The following is a 16,955-nucleotide window of genomic DNA, read 5'->3' as shown; positions in this document are numbered from 1 at the left end:
AACATTGGGTTTCAATTACTTAATCTGATCTTTCTGTAACTTTGTATTTTCTTTCATTTTAGAAAAAGCCACCCTCTTTGCTATATATCTCAAAAGAGACAGAGGTGGCACAAAAGTTCAGTCATCAGGAAGACCAGCAATTTGTCTTCCCAGCTTGCTAGTGGCCTATGCCCTTCTTTGCAGATGTTCAGGGACTGATTCTTACCCCTACCTCCACTCTGCAGAGACACAGTTAAGCCTCTAACAAGGGCAACACAGTATCAGAACTTGCTCCACTTCTGCACACTGGAGGGGCTGAGAAAAGGTAGGCTCAGGGCTTTGGGGTAGCTTTTCCTCTGTCCATGGGGCAGGGGGATGTGGAACTGTTATCCTCAGGGACAGCCCAGTTCTTTCTCCCTGTGGCCTGCCTTGTTCCTGCCCTGAGCCAACTTTGTGGGAGAGGATGACACCCCACGAGCACCCCCCACCCCTAGCTCTCAGCAGGTAGACTTTTCTATGGAAAGACACACGCAAGAGTTTCCCCCTGTGCTATGAGTGGGATGTTGGCGGCCTTGTCTCAGCCCAGACTGGGCAGGCCACGGCCAGCTTCCTTGCTGAGCTCCTGCGACCTGAGAGCAGAACAAGTGACCGGGCAGGGATCAAAATGACAAACGGTGGCTCTTCTACAAATGTGGAAGTTTATTTCAACAAAATGTGAAAAGAGTGCATTGGACTGAAGCTCCTTGCTCGTTGGCGCATGTGTCCATCGAGTTTTCACTGACACAAGTGAAGGCTGCTTTGTGAACGACGTGAACAGATAATATGGCAATCTCAGCTCAAGCAAGTCTTGGTCAATACATCATTTATCCTCCTCCTGCCTCAGTAACCTTGTATGTGTAATGGGCTGTGGGAATATCAGACTGCTCATGTGCTGTGGCTCTTTCTGGCTTCTCCATATGAAAAATCCGTGTCTTGGGGATGGGAGAGTAGGCACTGTGGGGTTCCGGAGAGGAAACTTATTTCTTTAATGCGCCATCATTTGGTAGGGCCAGGGGAGCTAAATGAGCAGAGCCTACCCCACCTCGGAAGAAAGGCCAGCTGCCTCCTGGGAGTGGACGCTTTGGGCTCACCCCTGGTTATGTGGATTTGATGCATTTGCATCAAGTGTGGAGGTGAGAGGTATAGGCGGGGATGAAAACTATCCCCATCTTTTTTGCTCTTCTTTGAAGGTGCTGAGCTCCTGCAGCTTTGCCCGGGGCAGGTGGACCCCAGGCTCCTGGGTGGCTTGCATGTCTGCATTACTGAGGGGCCCCCTCCCTCAGGGGGTGCAGGGCGGGGGTCTGCTCTTTGTGTCCACTCCAGGGTAAAGGCTCCAGGCTGAAGTCTTCATTCCACTGCGTCTATGGCATCTTAGTGATTTCCTCCTTGGTTCCCAGTGCCAAATGCAATTAGCTGCACTGTAGGAGCCGGATGCTACACCAGCCCTGATCACCTGCCACTCTTGCTTTAGGCGTACCGACGGGGGAATCAGTAAGCTCCTTTGTTGGATAAAGTGGTTGTTGAAAATAAGCTCTCTCCATCACCCCTGAGGAGGCCCTTGCTGCTGGCCCCAAGGGGCCAGGAAGCCTGGAAGACATGAGCACCATGACTGAGGTGTAAAGGATCTTAAGGTCATGTGGGCTGGGTTCTGGAAGCCTCTACACACCAGGAAGGCCGGTGTCTAGACCTCGGAGCACAGCTGTCACCAGGACCCTGTGAGCAGCCGGGGAGACCTGCCATACCTGCTGCCTGTGTATGTTCTGGAAAGGGGCAAGTCCCAGGGCCAGGGGGCCGCCCCGGAGCAGGGTGACTCCCTAGGCATGAAGGGGCTTCGTGACTGTCAAAGCGCCAGGCTTCACAACCTTCTCTGCGCATCCCACTCCCTGGGCAGCATGTGTTTCCATCACTGACAGGAACGGGAGCCAATGCCTCTGGCTAGTCCTCCACTGCTCAGGGCTCTTGCACGTGCCTGTGCTCTTAGTGACAGGCAGGTAGTGAGGTGTGCCATCTGTCCACGGCACTAAGATGTCAACTCCAGGAGGAGGTCCACAAGTCGAGAGGCAGAAGTTGGTCTCTTTTTGGTCTGCTTCTCTGGCCATGGCTTTCCCTTATCTTTGAATTCTCATAGTGCTTGCATTAGGCCTTGTGCTCTTCATAATTCCTCATCGACAGAGATCTTGGTGTGGTTAAACAAGGACGGGTTCCTCTCCAGTGCCAGGTGTGTGCCGGGCTGCGGGTGGGGTGTGGACGATGGGTTCCATGTCTCCTCTTCTCCTTGGCCCCAGCCCTCCTCTACTGCCCGTGGCTGCGGCTCATGGGGCGGGGGGCCGCTGATGCTTGCCGGTGCTTTGCACAGTCCTGTGCAGGGGCTTAGGGGCTGGCAGGACAAGAAGAGCAGCAGCCCTGCTTGAGTAAGACCTCAAGGTACATGCCCGTACCCTTCATTGCCTTCTCAGTCCTGTGCAGGGAGAGAGGACTGTCATTTCAGCTGGGGTAATAAATACTGAATGGTGTAGGTTGGCTAGGCCTTTGTGTCCTGGGTCCCAGATGTCACGCATAACCCGAAACACTCAAGGGGAATCAAAGTACCATGTTGAATCCAGTGCGCCTTCCCGTTACAGTGGTTTCCTTTGTGCGGGGCAGCTCTAGTCCTTTTCTCTGGACAGGGCAGGGGCTAGGTGGGGAGCTCGTCCTACGTGGAAGGGGAATCCATCGTGGAGAGGATCCGGACGACTTCCGCTCGCTGAGTGGGTGAGATGTGCTGGGTCATGTGGACGATGGAATCCATGGCGACCTCTGGGTTGGCCTGCACCAAACTGGGGGGAAAGATCGGGACAGTGAGGAACAGACAGAGCACAAGTGTCTCGTGGGAAGCTTAAGAACCACTAGTGGACACACGACCATGGCCCTGCAGTCACGACCTCACCTCGCCCTTTCCATATTAAAAATGTTCCAGCAGCCACCGTGTAGTACAAATGAACCAGGAAACAGTCAGCTGTTGCCAGTGGCTCAAACTTCTAATCTTAGCTACTCAGGAGGCTAAGATCTGAGGGTCGTGGTTCAAAGCCAGCCAGGGCAAAGTGAGACTCTTATCGCCAATTAACCACACAAACAAGCCTAGAAGTAGAGCTGTGGCTCTGGTGGTAGAATGCCAGCCCTGAGTGAAAAAGCTAAAGGGCAGAACCCTAGGTCCTGAGTTCAAGCCCCTAGACTGGCCCAAAACAAAACAAGAGGGGCACCGACAGTGGAAACTACAGGAAAGGGCACTTCTGACATCAATGGAAGAATAGAAGTGAATTATAAACCAATGGAAACCAGATACTCATCAGTCTATACCACTAATGACTAACAAGTGCATTGGGACGATGAGGACTTGTAGCTGTGGGGGCTGAGTGGTGAGTGATAATTGGAGGGTGGGCTGGACTCCTAAGTTATTGACTGGCTCAGGCAAGAATTATCAGTGAATGCTAAACCTTAAGAATATCAAGTGTGCAAATCAGTAACTACAGAGAAATGGAGCACCATCTTGACCAGGAGGTGGAACTTGCACTAGCCTCTGGGCAGAAGAGCACCACTGCTCCAGCTGGTGACACGCCATCACGAATTCTGTCCTCAGTGTATAACCAGAATCAAATCATAGGAAACATGAGACAGACAATCTCGCAATGAGATATTCTATAAAAGGAAAACCTTTTTTTTTTTTTTTGGCAGGAAGCAGTGCTGGGGAACCAAGAATCTTGTGAGTATGAGGCAGGTGCTGAATCACCAGACTACATCCCCAGCCCAAATAGTAGATTTTTAGATACAAGGTTTTAATATTATGAATGCTGATTTTACCAGTTATTTGTGAGAATATTTTTGTTCCTGGAGTGAGCATACAAGTGATAAATGGGGTAAAACATAAGCGACCGGTAAAGTTAGGTGCAGACATACAGGCTGCTAACTTTTTCCATAAGGGAAGTATTTCCTAATAGTGTTATTTTTTCTCGTGGTGCTAGGGATTCAACCTGTAGTGCATGTTAGGTGAGCATTCTACCACTGAGCTACATCCTCAATCTTCCAAGTAGTTTCATTACCACCTGGCCAGCTTTCCTTCCTCCCAGAGTGGGCGTCAGGCTGAGGAAGAACCGTAAGCACGGGGCCTCAGGGCTGTATGTGTGGGTCAGCTTCCAACAGCCAGAGGCCACAAGCATGGCATTGCCACCTCATAGTCTGTACCAAACTTTCTTTTGTGTTAATGCTCTACCACTTGAACCACAGCTCCACTTCCAACTTTTTTGGGGTAAGTTTGTTGGAGATAAGGGTCTCATGTTCTTCTGCCCAGGCTGGCTTCCAAACACGATCCTCAGATCTCAGCCTCGTGAGTAACTAGGATGACAGGCAGACATGAGCCACAGTGCCTAACCGTGCCAAACTTGAAATCCCAAATGACTCAGTGCCCTGGTGTGGAGAGGCCCTGGCGGGCTCACCTGCGGATCTGCTTGAGGACGTAGTCTCTGCTGATGTACTTGATGTTCTCCTCTATCACCGACCGAGCACCATCTTCCTCTGTCAGCTGTTTCTCCAGCCACTCCACCAGATCCTTATTATTGTCCCAAATATAGGCCTGCAAACAGATGAGCTGGGGTCAGGACCGACACCTGGCTGCGCAGTACTGGAAAGTTCACTCCCAAGGTTTGCACAAGTCTCCTGAACTGTTGGCACTGGAGGAAGAAAGGATCCTCTCTCCCCCAGGGACCTGGCCTCCTCTCCCTTGGGTTTGTGCAGACATTTTCCCAGTGTAGGGCTCACACCAGACTCTTGTCAGCCCATTCCACAAAGGCTGAGAACTCAAGAGCCCAATTCAGTGAAGTGACGGGGGTGAGGTGGGGGGGGTGTTGGAGGAAGGAAGGTATACCCAGCTCTAGAAGGATGTCTCCAGTCCCAGCAAGGCCTGGCAGATGAGCCCCCCCAGCTGGCAATCCTCCTGTGGTTGTCACCCTCTGGAGCCACCAAGGGAGGACTGTCAGTGTGGTTTTGCTGCTGTACTGTGAAGCCATCAGGCCAGGAAGCAACCCTATTTTATTAGCTATCAGAGTATTCACAAGGGTCAAGAAGTCGACAGCCCTGAAAGTCTCAACCACCCACCTCTCACCTCCTTTTTTTCAAGATCATTTAGCTGAGTATTTCCTAGGTAGTTGACTACATAATAATTCAGGAGTGTGTTAGAAGCCTAATAGCCTTCTCCTTGCTCTCTCCTCCTCTCATTTTCTTTACAAATCATTTAGGAATCGTTTTGTTAATGGTTTCCGGAAAACCAAGTACCACCATTAGGGCTCATTCATATTTATGTCATTTTGTTTGGGTAATTAAACACAAAGCTCGTCATTTAAAGGTGCGCTATCCTTCTCTGTTATCACTAAGGAAGCCAAAGTCAGCATGACAATGAGTTTGGCACTGTAATTTGCGAGGTGGGTGCACCAGGGACTGTAGGGCTAGGGGCTACAGGGGTGATGTTTTCTGCGCACCCCTGACAGGCATCCGGCAGCAAGAAACTAAGCTGTTTCTAACCTACTTCATGCCTTTGAAAGCAGTTCTTCACACATGCTCTTCCCAGCCCTGACTGAGCTGGTGACTTGGCTGTGTGAGCGGTGACTATGAGACATTCCATTGACCTGCATGCTTCTGAAAGCCCTTCAGATGTTCTTCACATGGGAAGCGGATGGGTTCCTGGGACGAAAGGTCAACCATGAGCCTTGGCTGCCTCTCCATTTGCCCCGTCATCACCAGTAGGCATGGCAAGGCGCCTGGCGGGGCCGTGCTCCCATAGCAGGCCCTGCTAATAAACACAAGGAGGCGGGTGTAGACCTGTCCTGTATGTGGCTGTCCTCACATATGTGGCTCACCTATGGATGGAAACACCTGGGCTCCAACTACTGCCACCCAAGCTTTAGCATTTCCCTCGCTGGTAATGTAGGTATCTCTATGGTTTGAGGACTCACGCTTTCCTGAGAATTGTGAAGGATGAAAAAATGCTTCTTGTATTTCAGAATGGGGAAAAAACACAAAGCAAAACCCCAAAACCAACCAGATTTGCCCAAGAATCCCAAAGCCTTTAGTGGAGGAGAATATTTAATACTCTTATTAATCATTTTTAATCCGTTTGCTTTTAATTAAGAAACAGCATGATGCTTTCCTATCAACATATGCCAGGGAGCAGATTAATTGTGGCTTAAGATAACTCTCCTTGATTGGTGTAATGTATTAGCTAACGAGATGCCTGCTTCTAATGATGCTCAGACACTGCACTGGAAAGCCCGCTACCCTCTGGAGAAAACTCTTCTGCCTTGCCCTCCTGCAGCCACAAAGTTGGATAGGTGTTTAAACAGTTACAGAGTTCCCCGACAGGACTACAGCAACACATTTTAACTTTCACAGTTAATTGAAAACTTGGGCCCTGTATATAAAAGAACTGATGTTTACTCAAAGCACAACTCAATGACAGCCACCACACCCAACCCCAATACAGTGTGGACTAGCTATAGAGCTCAGGGTAGGGAAAGGGGTTATGATTCCTAATTAACTGCATTTTTTAGCAAGAGTAAACAAACTTACATACCCACAATGTCACTGGTTTACCTCAACAGACCTGGGAAGACTGTAGATGGTTCTGAGTTAATTTGTTCCCTTCCATTAGGCTGTAGAGGTTATAGGTCCTTGCCTGCCTTTCGAGGGGAGTTGTAAGACTCATTTCAGCAACCCAAAGGATAGGCCACCTCTATTTCCAGGGAAAAAGCCATTGTTCTCCTTAGATGGTGAAAATGTGGCTGATAATTCCCAGAATCCAGCATGGATTTTAAACAGGTATAAGATACTGGACTGCTCATCTTATAATAGGCCCTGATGCACCCCACCTGCCTGGTGTTCTACCAACCAGATGCCAACCACATCACAACACTGCCTGCCCTACACTTCCAACAAATGATATCATCAGTGGGTAATAGCTCAGGCACCACTCAGCCTCACTAATTGTATGTAGTAATTAGTCTATCTTACAAAGTCTAAGTGAGCTCCTTGGGAAGTTTCACGTCTCACATACAGAACAGCTGTTAACCCCTCTGTGGACGATACACGACAGGGGCAGGGGGTAGTTAGCCTATGGCCGGGGGCCCAATTCCCATGCTCTACATACAACGCCCCTCGAAGGCCCTAGACACACCCTGCCTGCCGGGGCTCTTTCCAGCTCTGACCTGGACTTCCAGGAGCCAACCAACCAGTTGGGTGGGATCGGCCTCCCAGAATACAATTTTGGAAAGACATATTCAATAGATCTACAAATACAAGGTTACAATATGTCCAAAAGAAGCCAAGGAAACAAAGATTTTTTTTAAAAAGAGGCTGTGGAATAAAACACCAAAAGGCCACATGCGCGCCAGTGACTTGCTGAACTCCCAATCAGTCCCAGACCCACACTGAGGCCAAGAAGGACTTACCAGCTCTGCCTTTCTCCTCACTCTCTGCCCTTGTGTAGGAAGCTTGCTACATGAGACCTACCTGTGGGTAGCTTTTTTTTTTTTTTTTTGGCCAGTCCTGGGCTTTGGACTCAGGGCCTGAGCACTGTCCCTGACTTCTCTTTGCTCAAGGCTAGCACTCTGCCACTTGAGCCACAGCGCCACTTCTGGCCATTTTCTATATATGTGGTACTGGGGAATCGAACCCAGGGCTTCATGTATACGAGTCAAGCACTCTTGCCACTAGGCCATATTCCCAGCCCTGTGGGTAGCTTTAAGGACAGTGAACAGGCAGTGCTTTTCCTCTATTGCCCTCACAGGTTTCCCTGGTCACTTATTCTCTTGGAACTAAGAAAAGACCATGGTGCTAGGCTGTAGAAACCTCTGGGGAGCTACGGCAAAGCACCTTCACTAACAGTTCTGGTGCTGAGGAGCCAACCTCTGCTTATCAATATTATGAAATCATATACCTTTAACTCAGCCTGGGTTTGTTTTTTTAAAAAACTTCTAACATGCTGTGCTGAGGGCAATGTACTTCATGCTTTATTTCAATTCACTGAAGCTTGTGTCATAAACATCGTTTTATAAATGAGGAAATGGAAGCTTAAAATATATGCTTAAGCCAATAAGTAGAAAGATGATATTCCAAAAGTTTATGAGATTCCAAACCCTACATTTTCAGTGTTCCACGAAGAGTCAATCTCAGTTTTTACTGTTGGAGTTTTTGGGTAGCAGATCAATTGGCCCATTTGCAAAACCACATACTTCAAATTGTGTGAGCTAGCAATCAACGGGGAAACATGACCATGAAACAAGTGTGTGCCATGTTCTTACGATCCAATTTAAACCACACTTCTTGTATTTTTTTTTCCAGGGAGCTGTAGTGATGCTTTGCCTCGCCTGCAGTGAAACTGTGAACCATAAACTCAACTATTTCCGGCCCCGGTGGATTCAAACAGAATTCTATAACTCATGGTAACAGATACTGCTAAGGGAAACAAAAGAATTATATTGCTCACTTATAGAACATCCTAGTGCCTCCAATATTCTGTCCTGGAATCCTCTTTTTTTTTTTTTTTTTTTTGGTATTAAGATTAAGAAACAAATTCTCTGGGGACAAAGAACACAAGCACAGCTCGCAGATGCCTATCCTGACATGTTTCCTTACTGGTAACCACAATGAGGATCAGAGGGTCATTTCTTGGTGCAAAGCCAGTCGTCTCGGCTTTGTACTTGAGAGATGGATCTGGGACTGTTTGAAGAACTAAGAAAATAGGAATAAGTGGTTTTAAGCCATTTCCTAATACCAAGCAGCACATCGGCTTCTGAACACTGAAACACTTTCTTCTCTCAAGGGCGCTGAAGATTTTATCACCCACCCCGCACCGCCTAGGTCCTGCTGAGCCTGCAGAATGTGCAAGGAGCTTTCACTGCCACACACCCTGACTTCAGAGGCTCCGTCGTCCTTCCTTTCTCTCCTTCTGTCCCCTGAAACGAAAAGCTCAGGAGTATGTTCTTTGTAGTCAGGGGCAAGGGAAATAATCTCAGTGCTCGGGTAAAGTTGGTCCCCAGTGTTTGGGCAACTCTGTTCTGAGCTGTGGGGCTGGGAGGCGTCTTGTTCACTTGAGTTCCAGCCAGAAGCCTGTGCTCTTATTGTTCTCTCCACTGAGGAGAAATAACAATGACCCGTTTCTTCAGATGCACTGTCTCCTGGGAGCAGGATGCTAAGGAGAAAGTGAGGGGCCTATCTCCTCACTTCATGCTTGAGGGAAGCTATTCCTTCTCCTCATCCTTGTGCCCACTGAGGCTGTGCATGTCCATTAGTAACTAATGTGGTAGGAAGGCGTGTGGGACACACACACACACACTCACACTCCATTTACCTAGCTGGCCACTCTTAACTGGAGAACAACCTCTTATTTTACACTTGCGTGACTTTCAATGCCAACTTCCACTAGAAGCTGCCAGGAGCCACTGACAAAATTGTCTCACTCAATTATGATGCCACAGCCTGACCTTAACCTGAACCAAGTGTCGGAGAAGGCTACGTTCCTCTGCTGCACATCTGAAATATTTATCCAAAAAAGCTTTCGTCGTAAAGAATTCAGGCAGACTTAACACAAAGGTGAATATCAGAAGTACCCTACTTCACTAGCTTTAAAACTGATGGTGGATCCTGGTGCTCCTTTCTGAGAACAATTAGCTGAGACTTCAAGCAGCATTTTCCAGGAAGGCCAGAGTGAGCCTCTTCGTAGGAAAGGACCTTCAAGCTACCACCAGCCAGCGCTCCATCAACACCATCACATCATTTTCAGAAAGACAGAAAAATATACTTTGAACCTCAATTACCAATACTCTGATAAGTATACACATATGTATAAATAAATTATATATATATTTAGAAAGTGTGTCAAGTGTGTGTGTATATGTGAGAATCAAGCTGTACATGCACTCTCTCTCCCCTCCTTCCCTCTATCTCCTCCCTCTCCCTTCCTCTCCCTCTCCCAGGAGCAAACGCACATGCGCACATGCTCACTGCTGCAAGGCTCAAGCTCTCTCCCTGGGATCGCCCTGAGAGCATGGCAGGCACATAGTTTCTTACATGTAGCTTGGACATTTCTTTCCATCTCCAACTTGAAATCAGATCTCCAGTTGTGGTCCTAGAGCCTCCTCTGTATATTACTATCATGTCCTATTAAGCCTCCTGCTTCTACTCCCTTTGATCCCATCCTCTACAGCTCCCCAAGTGGGGTTTACAAAATAGAAACCAGAAAATGTTACCCTGCTGCTAATAATACCCCAGTGGCTTCCACAGACCTCGAGACCAAGTCTGGACCCCTTGGCTGCTTACAGAGCTTTGTGCAAATTAGGCCTCTTCCCTTTTCTTATTGGCACCCAATCTCTGAGTCATCTTGAAAGCTTTGCAGTTCCTCGGATGCATGCTGCTTTTGCCATTATGCCTTGGAACATACTATTGCTTCTGCCTGACATTCATTCCATCCCTGCCCCTACAACCCAATCTTTTCTTTGCATTTGTTCCCACTTGGTTTTTGCCTCTGCTAAGATACCACTTCCTCCAGAAGTCGCCCTCCTCCTCCCTTGAGTTCGGGTGCCTGAGCTCTATGCTCTGTGACTCTGTTCCTTGCTGAGTTTAGCCCCAACCTCACCGTTGTACAGGACCAATGACTTTCTTTTTTACTGCTGTGTCCCCAAGGCTTAGTGCAGTATCCAGGTTTGCTAAATGACAGCATGAGCTGAAAAGATGTTCTGTGAGGTCTTCTGCGAGGTCACACATGTTTCTGGGCTACGTGTATGGAAAATAGGGCTTAGTAGGCTCCCCCTACTTGTGGCCCTGGAAGGGTGTGGATTCTTAGGTGAAAAGCCTTGCACCCTCAGGTGGGGGTGAGAAGCAGTCACTACCTACCTTCACTGTTCCTTCTACTTCCACAAACCAGCGTCTCAACATGGCCTGGATCTGGCCATCGGTTAGCTCAGGGTTGGCGTTGTGGATTTTCTTCTTGACTAGGTCCTCCAGCAGGAGACGCCTCAGCCGCCAGTAAAAGAAGGTACGAGATGTTTTCCAATCTAGGATGTCCTTCAGGCAGACAAGAATAGCGTAGTCAGCTAGGCATTGGTAATCCTAGCTACTTAGGAGGCTGAGATATGAAGATGAGGTTCAAAGCCAGCTGGGGCAGGAAAGTCCTTGAGACTCTGATTTCCAATTAGCCACCAGAAAACAGAAAGTGGTGCTGTGGCTCAAAGTGGTAGAGACTTTGTTGTGCTTTAGGCACAACAGCTCAGGGTCAGTGCCCAGACCCAGAGTACAAGTTTAGTTAGCCCAGCCTTATTCCCTGCTCAGCACTCATCCTGAGGCTGAAGCCCACAGGCAAAGAACCCTGTGCTCTGACTGGAGTGTAGCTTGAGGGACAGCATATAATGCCCTGCATCTGAACCCCAGTGCCACAAAAAGAATCTTCCCCAAATCCCATTGTCTAGGCAAGCCCTTCGAGACTCCAGAGCTAACCATGAGCTCTCTTCATCTTCAGATTCCCCCCACCCCCACCCCATGCAGGACTTTACCCACATATTCTGTAGGCCATAGCACTGTGGCCAGCCCTGGGCTCAGCCTCTATCCCCTCTACAATGACCGGAGGGGAGGTCCTGGGGAAGAAATCAAATCTCCACAGAATGGAAGGGATGATTTTGGGCAGATGGCTCAAACTGCTTGCATGCAGCTCCAAAGTGAATCAGCTCCTACTGGAACCCAGGACTCTGCAGGTCCCCCTGGGTGGCTGTCACCAATAGAGGCATGGAGCCTGCTTCCTAAGGAGTCTATGAAAACCTAAATCACAACTGTTTTCAAGATGATAACAGATGCACAAAACAGGAAGAAAAAAAACCCAACAACTTGGAAATGGTTTCGTCTATACAAACCATCTCAATCAGCCCTAACGACTCCCTGCTTGTGGACCTGTGTGTATGACACACTCATGGGTCTTTGACAAGCTGGAGAAGAGGCACCATGACACTTACGTTAATAACACCCTTCTCCTGCATCCGGCCTGGTGTGTCGTGCAAGTCAGCAAACTGTACGGCTACCTGATGGTAAATGGGAATTAGAAATTCCTCCCGCTCCTTCATCTTGTTCTCCAGCTCCTTCCGCTCAGCTGAGCTCAGCTCTGGGGTGCCTGCAATTAGATAAAGCTGCCTGTCACACTCTGTGGTGACTGGGAATCTCGGCACAGAAGCAACCATCGTTCTGGTAGGCTTCCCTCTGGGGCCGGCTCTGCGCAGACTTCACATCTCCTTGGTGCATGACAGGACTCTACAAGACATCAGTCCTGTCCTTCCCTCGCCGATGGGAGCCCACCCGTCCTCTTTTCCTGTGGAGGTCACCAGTAAGGAAGCAGTGATGGCCGCCCTGCCTTTCCAAGCAGGTGAAACACCACCTAGAGGCCTGAACCTGCCACCAGCTTGCTGCCTGCCCACGAGGCAGGGCTGCTGCACACCACCCTATTACCAGTGTTAAAGCAGCTTGACTATTCTAGGTATGGGGCACGGTGGGAGAGCTAACCCTGTGGTAGGCACAAACTTGCAGTTCTGGTTTCTCTATGCCCACACCAGTCATTGCGAAACTGGTGAGCCCCTGACCACAAGACTGGAAATCTCAGGACCTCACAGATTCTAATACTCAGTTTGGAAGCCAATCTAAATTAGAGCCAGATCTGTGTATCTTGTGTCAATTAGGTGGATTAGACCCTCCTTGTTCATCCAGGCTGCAAACAGCCGAGCTAATCCCTGACCAAGATGACAGAGATCTTCTGGTTCTTGGGCTAAGAGAGAAGAAAGACTAAAAAAAGGAAAAGGCATCCTCCCCAGTGTGGGCCACAGAGCGTGTAGGCATACTATACCTTCACTTAATAGAGAAGAAACTAGAATTCTTGTAACAAGGGGAACCCCTCCCCCAGTCAATTGGTCCTAGTAGAGGTGTTGCTATATTGTACTTTTCTTTCTAATTGCTTTCAAAATAGAATCTGCAATCAATACTGAAAATTTAACTGCCTGCCTAGTAAGGAAAAATAAGTATAGCTGAAGGAGCAGTGGGTGACTGTTCCTGGCGTTGGGGACAAGCTGATGTGCTCTGTCGCCAAAGCTGACAAATACAGGCGCTCAGGTGATGGGATGCAGAATAGAAAGATCTATTTCAGGCATGCCTGTCTGAAAACAGGCATTGCTCTTTATGCTACTATGAATCATAAGCCATAAACAGCCTTGGGCTGCTGAATGAGCCATAAGTAGTATACATAAACACACGTTAACAGAACAGGGGTAGAACTAGACCACCTAGGGTTTCCTTTGCCTTTTTCAATCCAAGACTGGCACTCAAACTTGGGAGGCCTACTAGCTAGTGCTCTACCAACCATGCCATGCCTCCAACCCCATTTTTTCTTTTCTTTTCTTTTTTAGTGCCTTACTGGGGCTTGAACTCATGGTCTAGGCTGGCTTCAATCTACAGTCCTCAGATCTTGGATTTGAGATCTCAGGATTACACGTGAGAGCCACGGCATCTGGCTCTAATTTCATTTTTATAGTTTATGGATGCCCAACTCCACCCCTGACCCTTCTCTTAAAAAAAAAAAAGTATTTTAGATATTGGGCCATGGTGTCATCTGTAGTGAGTGACACCATGACCCATTCTTTCTAGTGGGACTGCCTGGAACACTGGGAAGAAGCTAATGTTATCTTTATTTTGGCTGGTGAGGCTTGAACTTGGGGCCTGGGCACTGTCTTTGCCCAAGGCTAGCGCTCTAGCACTTTAAGCCACAGCACCACTTCTTGTTTTCTGGTGGGTAACTGGAGATAAGTCTCACAGACTTTCCTGCCAGGGCTGGCTTTGAACGGTAATCCTCAGATCTCAGCCTCCTGAGGAGCTAAGATTACAGGCATGAACCACCAGCACCTGCCTTGATGGTATCTTTTATGATAAGACTTTCTTAGAACATCTGTGACAGTGAAACTAACACTGTTTCTTTTCCGTTGGAAATAACTTAGGAGAAATGATAGGGCTATGGAAAATGTAAGATATGCTTAGAACGTGACAAAATCTAAGGTAGCACCTAAGACGTGTCAGAAGGATGTAGGAGCCAAATCTAAGACAAATTGAATACCAAAATAAGTGATACTTATTAGAATATTTATGAAATAAAACAAGAGTCTGTCCTGATATAAATAATTAAATGGGGGGAATGGAAAAGGAATGCTTTTCTCCTCCAGCAGAGTAATAATTAAAATGTAGTCAGAATGATGAAATTATAAAATCACCATTTTATACCCATCATAATAATTGATTCTGCCAAGAAGCATCAATAGGTGCTAAAACTAGTGGTTTGAAAGTTTTTTGGGCAACTGGATACCAGTGGCCCACACCTGTAATCCTAGCTACCCAGGAGGCTGAGATTTGAGGATCATGGTTCAAAGCTAGCCAGGGTAGCAAAGCCTGTGAGACTCTTATCTCTGATTAACCAACCACCAGAGAACTGGAAGTGGCGCTGTGTCTCAAAGTGGTAGAGTGCTAGGCTTGAGTGAAAAAGCTTAGGGATAGTACCCAGGCCCTGACTTCAAGCTCCACAAACTGACCAAAAAAAAAAAAAAAAAAAGTTTGTGGAACAGAATGTTCAGAGAGTCTCAGAGTTTCTTTTACAAAGTGCTAATTAATTACAAAGGGGAAACAGTGACTTCATAGATGAACCTAGTGAATAAAACCACAAAGTGACCATCACTAGTGACAGGACAAACAGGCATTTTGTGCCTGCTCATTAGATGTACTGAGAAAGGTAGAATAAAGCTTGTGCAATATTCTACAAAAAACACAGATCTGAGTCTAATCACTGAGAGGACAAACCCAAACTGATAAGCATGCTACAGAACTGATCTGTACTCTACATGAAAGATTAAGAAAAGTTGAAGAATTTTTCGAGGTAAAAGGAGACTGAAAATACATCTTAGCGCTGGGGCATGGCTCAAGCAGGTAGAGAGCGAGAAAAAGGCCCAGAGTCCAATCTCCAGTACCAAACAAACAAACCTGGCTTTGGGGTTCCAGCTCAAATCGAAAGGGAAAAAAGACCTAAAGGACATTATGGAGACACTTGGTATAATTTTAATGGCTCATGAATTTATAGTATTGTACCCATGTTTGTAGTTCTGCTTTGATATATACACTGTGGTTAAATAAGGGAAAGTCTATGTTCTTAGAAATGGTAAATATGCATAAAAGAGCATGTTGTGTACAGATGACTAATAATTCAAAGACGTGTGTGTGTGTGTGTGTGTGTGGCCATGAGAGTGAACACACACAAGTGCAAGAGCAAATGATAAAGTACCTGGGACAAGATGGTAACACTAGCTGAATTTGAGGGGAAAAAAAGCAGACATTCTTTGCATTATTTCATAATTGCTTTGTGAAATTATATCAAATGAAAAGTTCTACTATATTTGCCCCATCTGAAAAGACAGTTTTGCTTGCTTATCCAATACATCAACACATCCAATACATCCAATATAATCAACAATCTATGCTAATATTTGTAGGGAACTGGGTGCCATTCTAGGTGGTTTACACTTAAGTCATTCACTTCATCTTCACAAGGACCTTATGGGGATGGTATCTGCAGGTAAGGAAAGCGAGACACTGAGAATGTATGCAACTTATGTGAAGCCATAGACCAAGAAAATGATACTCAACTGCAGCGGTTTGGCCTGCGAGGCTTTTGAACGCAGTCAGCAGACCAGTGCTTCCTAACATGAACCATTTCACTTCACAAAGACTAAGTGGTGATGGCAGCATGTGGCTAATAAAGCCAAAGCTCAGGCTGAGTGCCACCGGACAACAAAGACCAGGACAAGCTCTCCAGTAACCCCAACCCATACTATGGGTCAGATACAATGTCCAAGGCAAGTCTAAAATTTCAGGGTAGCTTTTCCAGCTTCTATGAGATTGAGAACAACCACAACAGCAGGTAAAACCACAGCCTTGCCAAGGCTGAGGAATAGCAAGGTTGTGGACACAGACAGTAGGGAGTTCCAGACCCTTTCAACCTTTTCTCCGACACTGCCTGAATGTAAATATATCTCTATGTGGGCCATATAGAAGACACCATTTACTGCACATCAGGTGCTGCACTCAAACCCTTCAGGATCATGAACTTCATGGGTCAGCATGCACAATTCAGATGTAGACCTGGTCAGCTGTTAATCTTGATGCCAAGCTGAATATCTCAACAGTACCGTGGGTTTTGCAAGATGATTTCACATATATTATCTCTGATCCTGAGGCCCAACCTTATGGACAGGTCATTTATTTTACAAATAAGAAAATGAAGGTCCAGCTGGGAATGTGGCTTAGTGGGTAGATTGTTTGCCTAGCATACATGAAGCCCTGGGTTCGATTCCTCACTACCACATACACAGAAAAAGCCGGAAGTGTACTGTGGCCCAAGTGGTAGAGCGCTAGCCTTGAACAAGGAAGTTCAGAGACAGTGTTCAGGCCTTGAGTTCAAGCCCCAGGACTAGGAAGGGAGGGAGGGAAGGAGGGAAAAAGGGAGGAAGGAAGGAAAGAAAAGAGAGAAGGAAGGCAGGAAGGAAGGAAGGAAGGAAGGATGGAAGGAAGGAAGGAAGGAAGAAAGGAAGGAAGAATGGAAAGAAGGAGGGAAGGAAGGAGGGAGGGAGGGAGGGAGGGAAGGAAGGAAGGAAGGAAGGAAGGAAGGAAGGAAGGAAGGAAGGAAGGAAGGAAGGAAGGAAGGAAGGAAAATGAAGGTCCTGTGATACAAAGTGCCTTGCCCCATAGCATCCAGCTCTTTAGGAGCCAAGTCAGGTCTGGCTGCCTCTAAAGCTCCTACATGGATTGAAAGGGGCCAAACAGACAGATGATTTTAACAGAAGCCAAAGAAG

The 16,955-nt window shown here is 47.4% G+C and overlaps 1 protein-coding gene across 5 annotated transcripts in view; it reads right to left on the bottom strand.

The window, feature by feature from the left end:
• Positions 1-549: 549 nt before the first annotated feature.
• Acaca (acetyl-CoA carboxylase alpha) overlaps positions 550-16,955 on the bottom strand; it is a 270,437-nt gene continuing 254,031 nt past the window's right edge. For all 5 annotated transcript variants that reach the window (XM_048365118.1, XM_048365120.1, XM_048365123.1 and 2 more), the window contains 4 exons: positions 12,042-12,196; positions 10,933-11,103; positions 4,488-4,624; positions 550-2,834 (listed from right to left, as the gene is read on the bottom strand). In XM_048365118.1, the coding sequence (XP_048221075.1) occupies positions 2,711-2,834; positions 4,488-4,624; positions 10,933-11,103; positions 12,042-12,196 (587 nt within the window). In that variant the 3' untranslated portion in view covers positions 550-2,710. The remainder of the gene's footprint in view (positions 2,835-4,487; positions 4,625-10,932; positions 11,104-12,041; positions 12,197-16,955) is intronic.

The sequence above is a fragment of the Perognathus longimembris genome, chromosome 17, assembly GCF_023159225.1.
Source record: "Perognathus longimembris pacificus isolate PPM17 chromosome 17, ASM2315922v1, whole genome shotgun sequence".
Classification (NCBI taxonomy): domain Eukaryota; kingdom Metazoa; phylum Chordata; class Mammalia; order Rodentia; family Heteromyidae; genus Perognathus; species Perognathus longimembris.
Note: the sequence above shows the minus strand (reverse complement) of the source record. Positions and strands in the feature narration are given on the sequence as shown.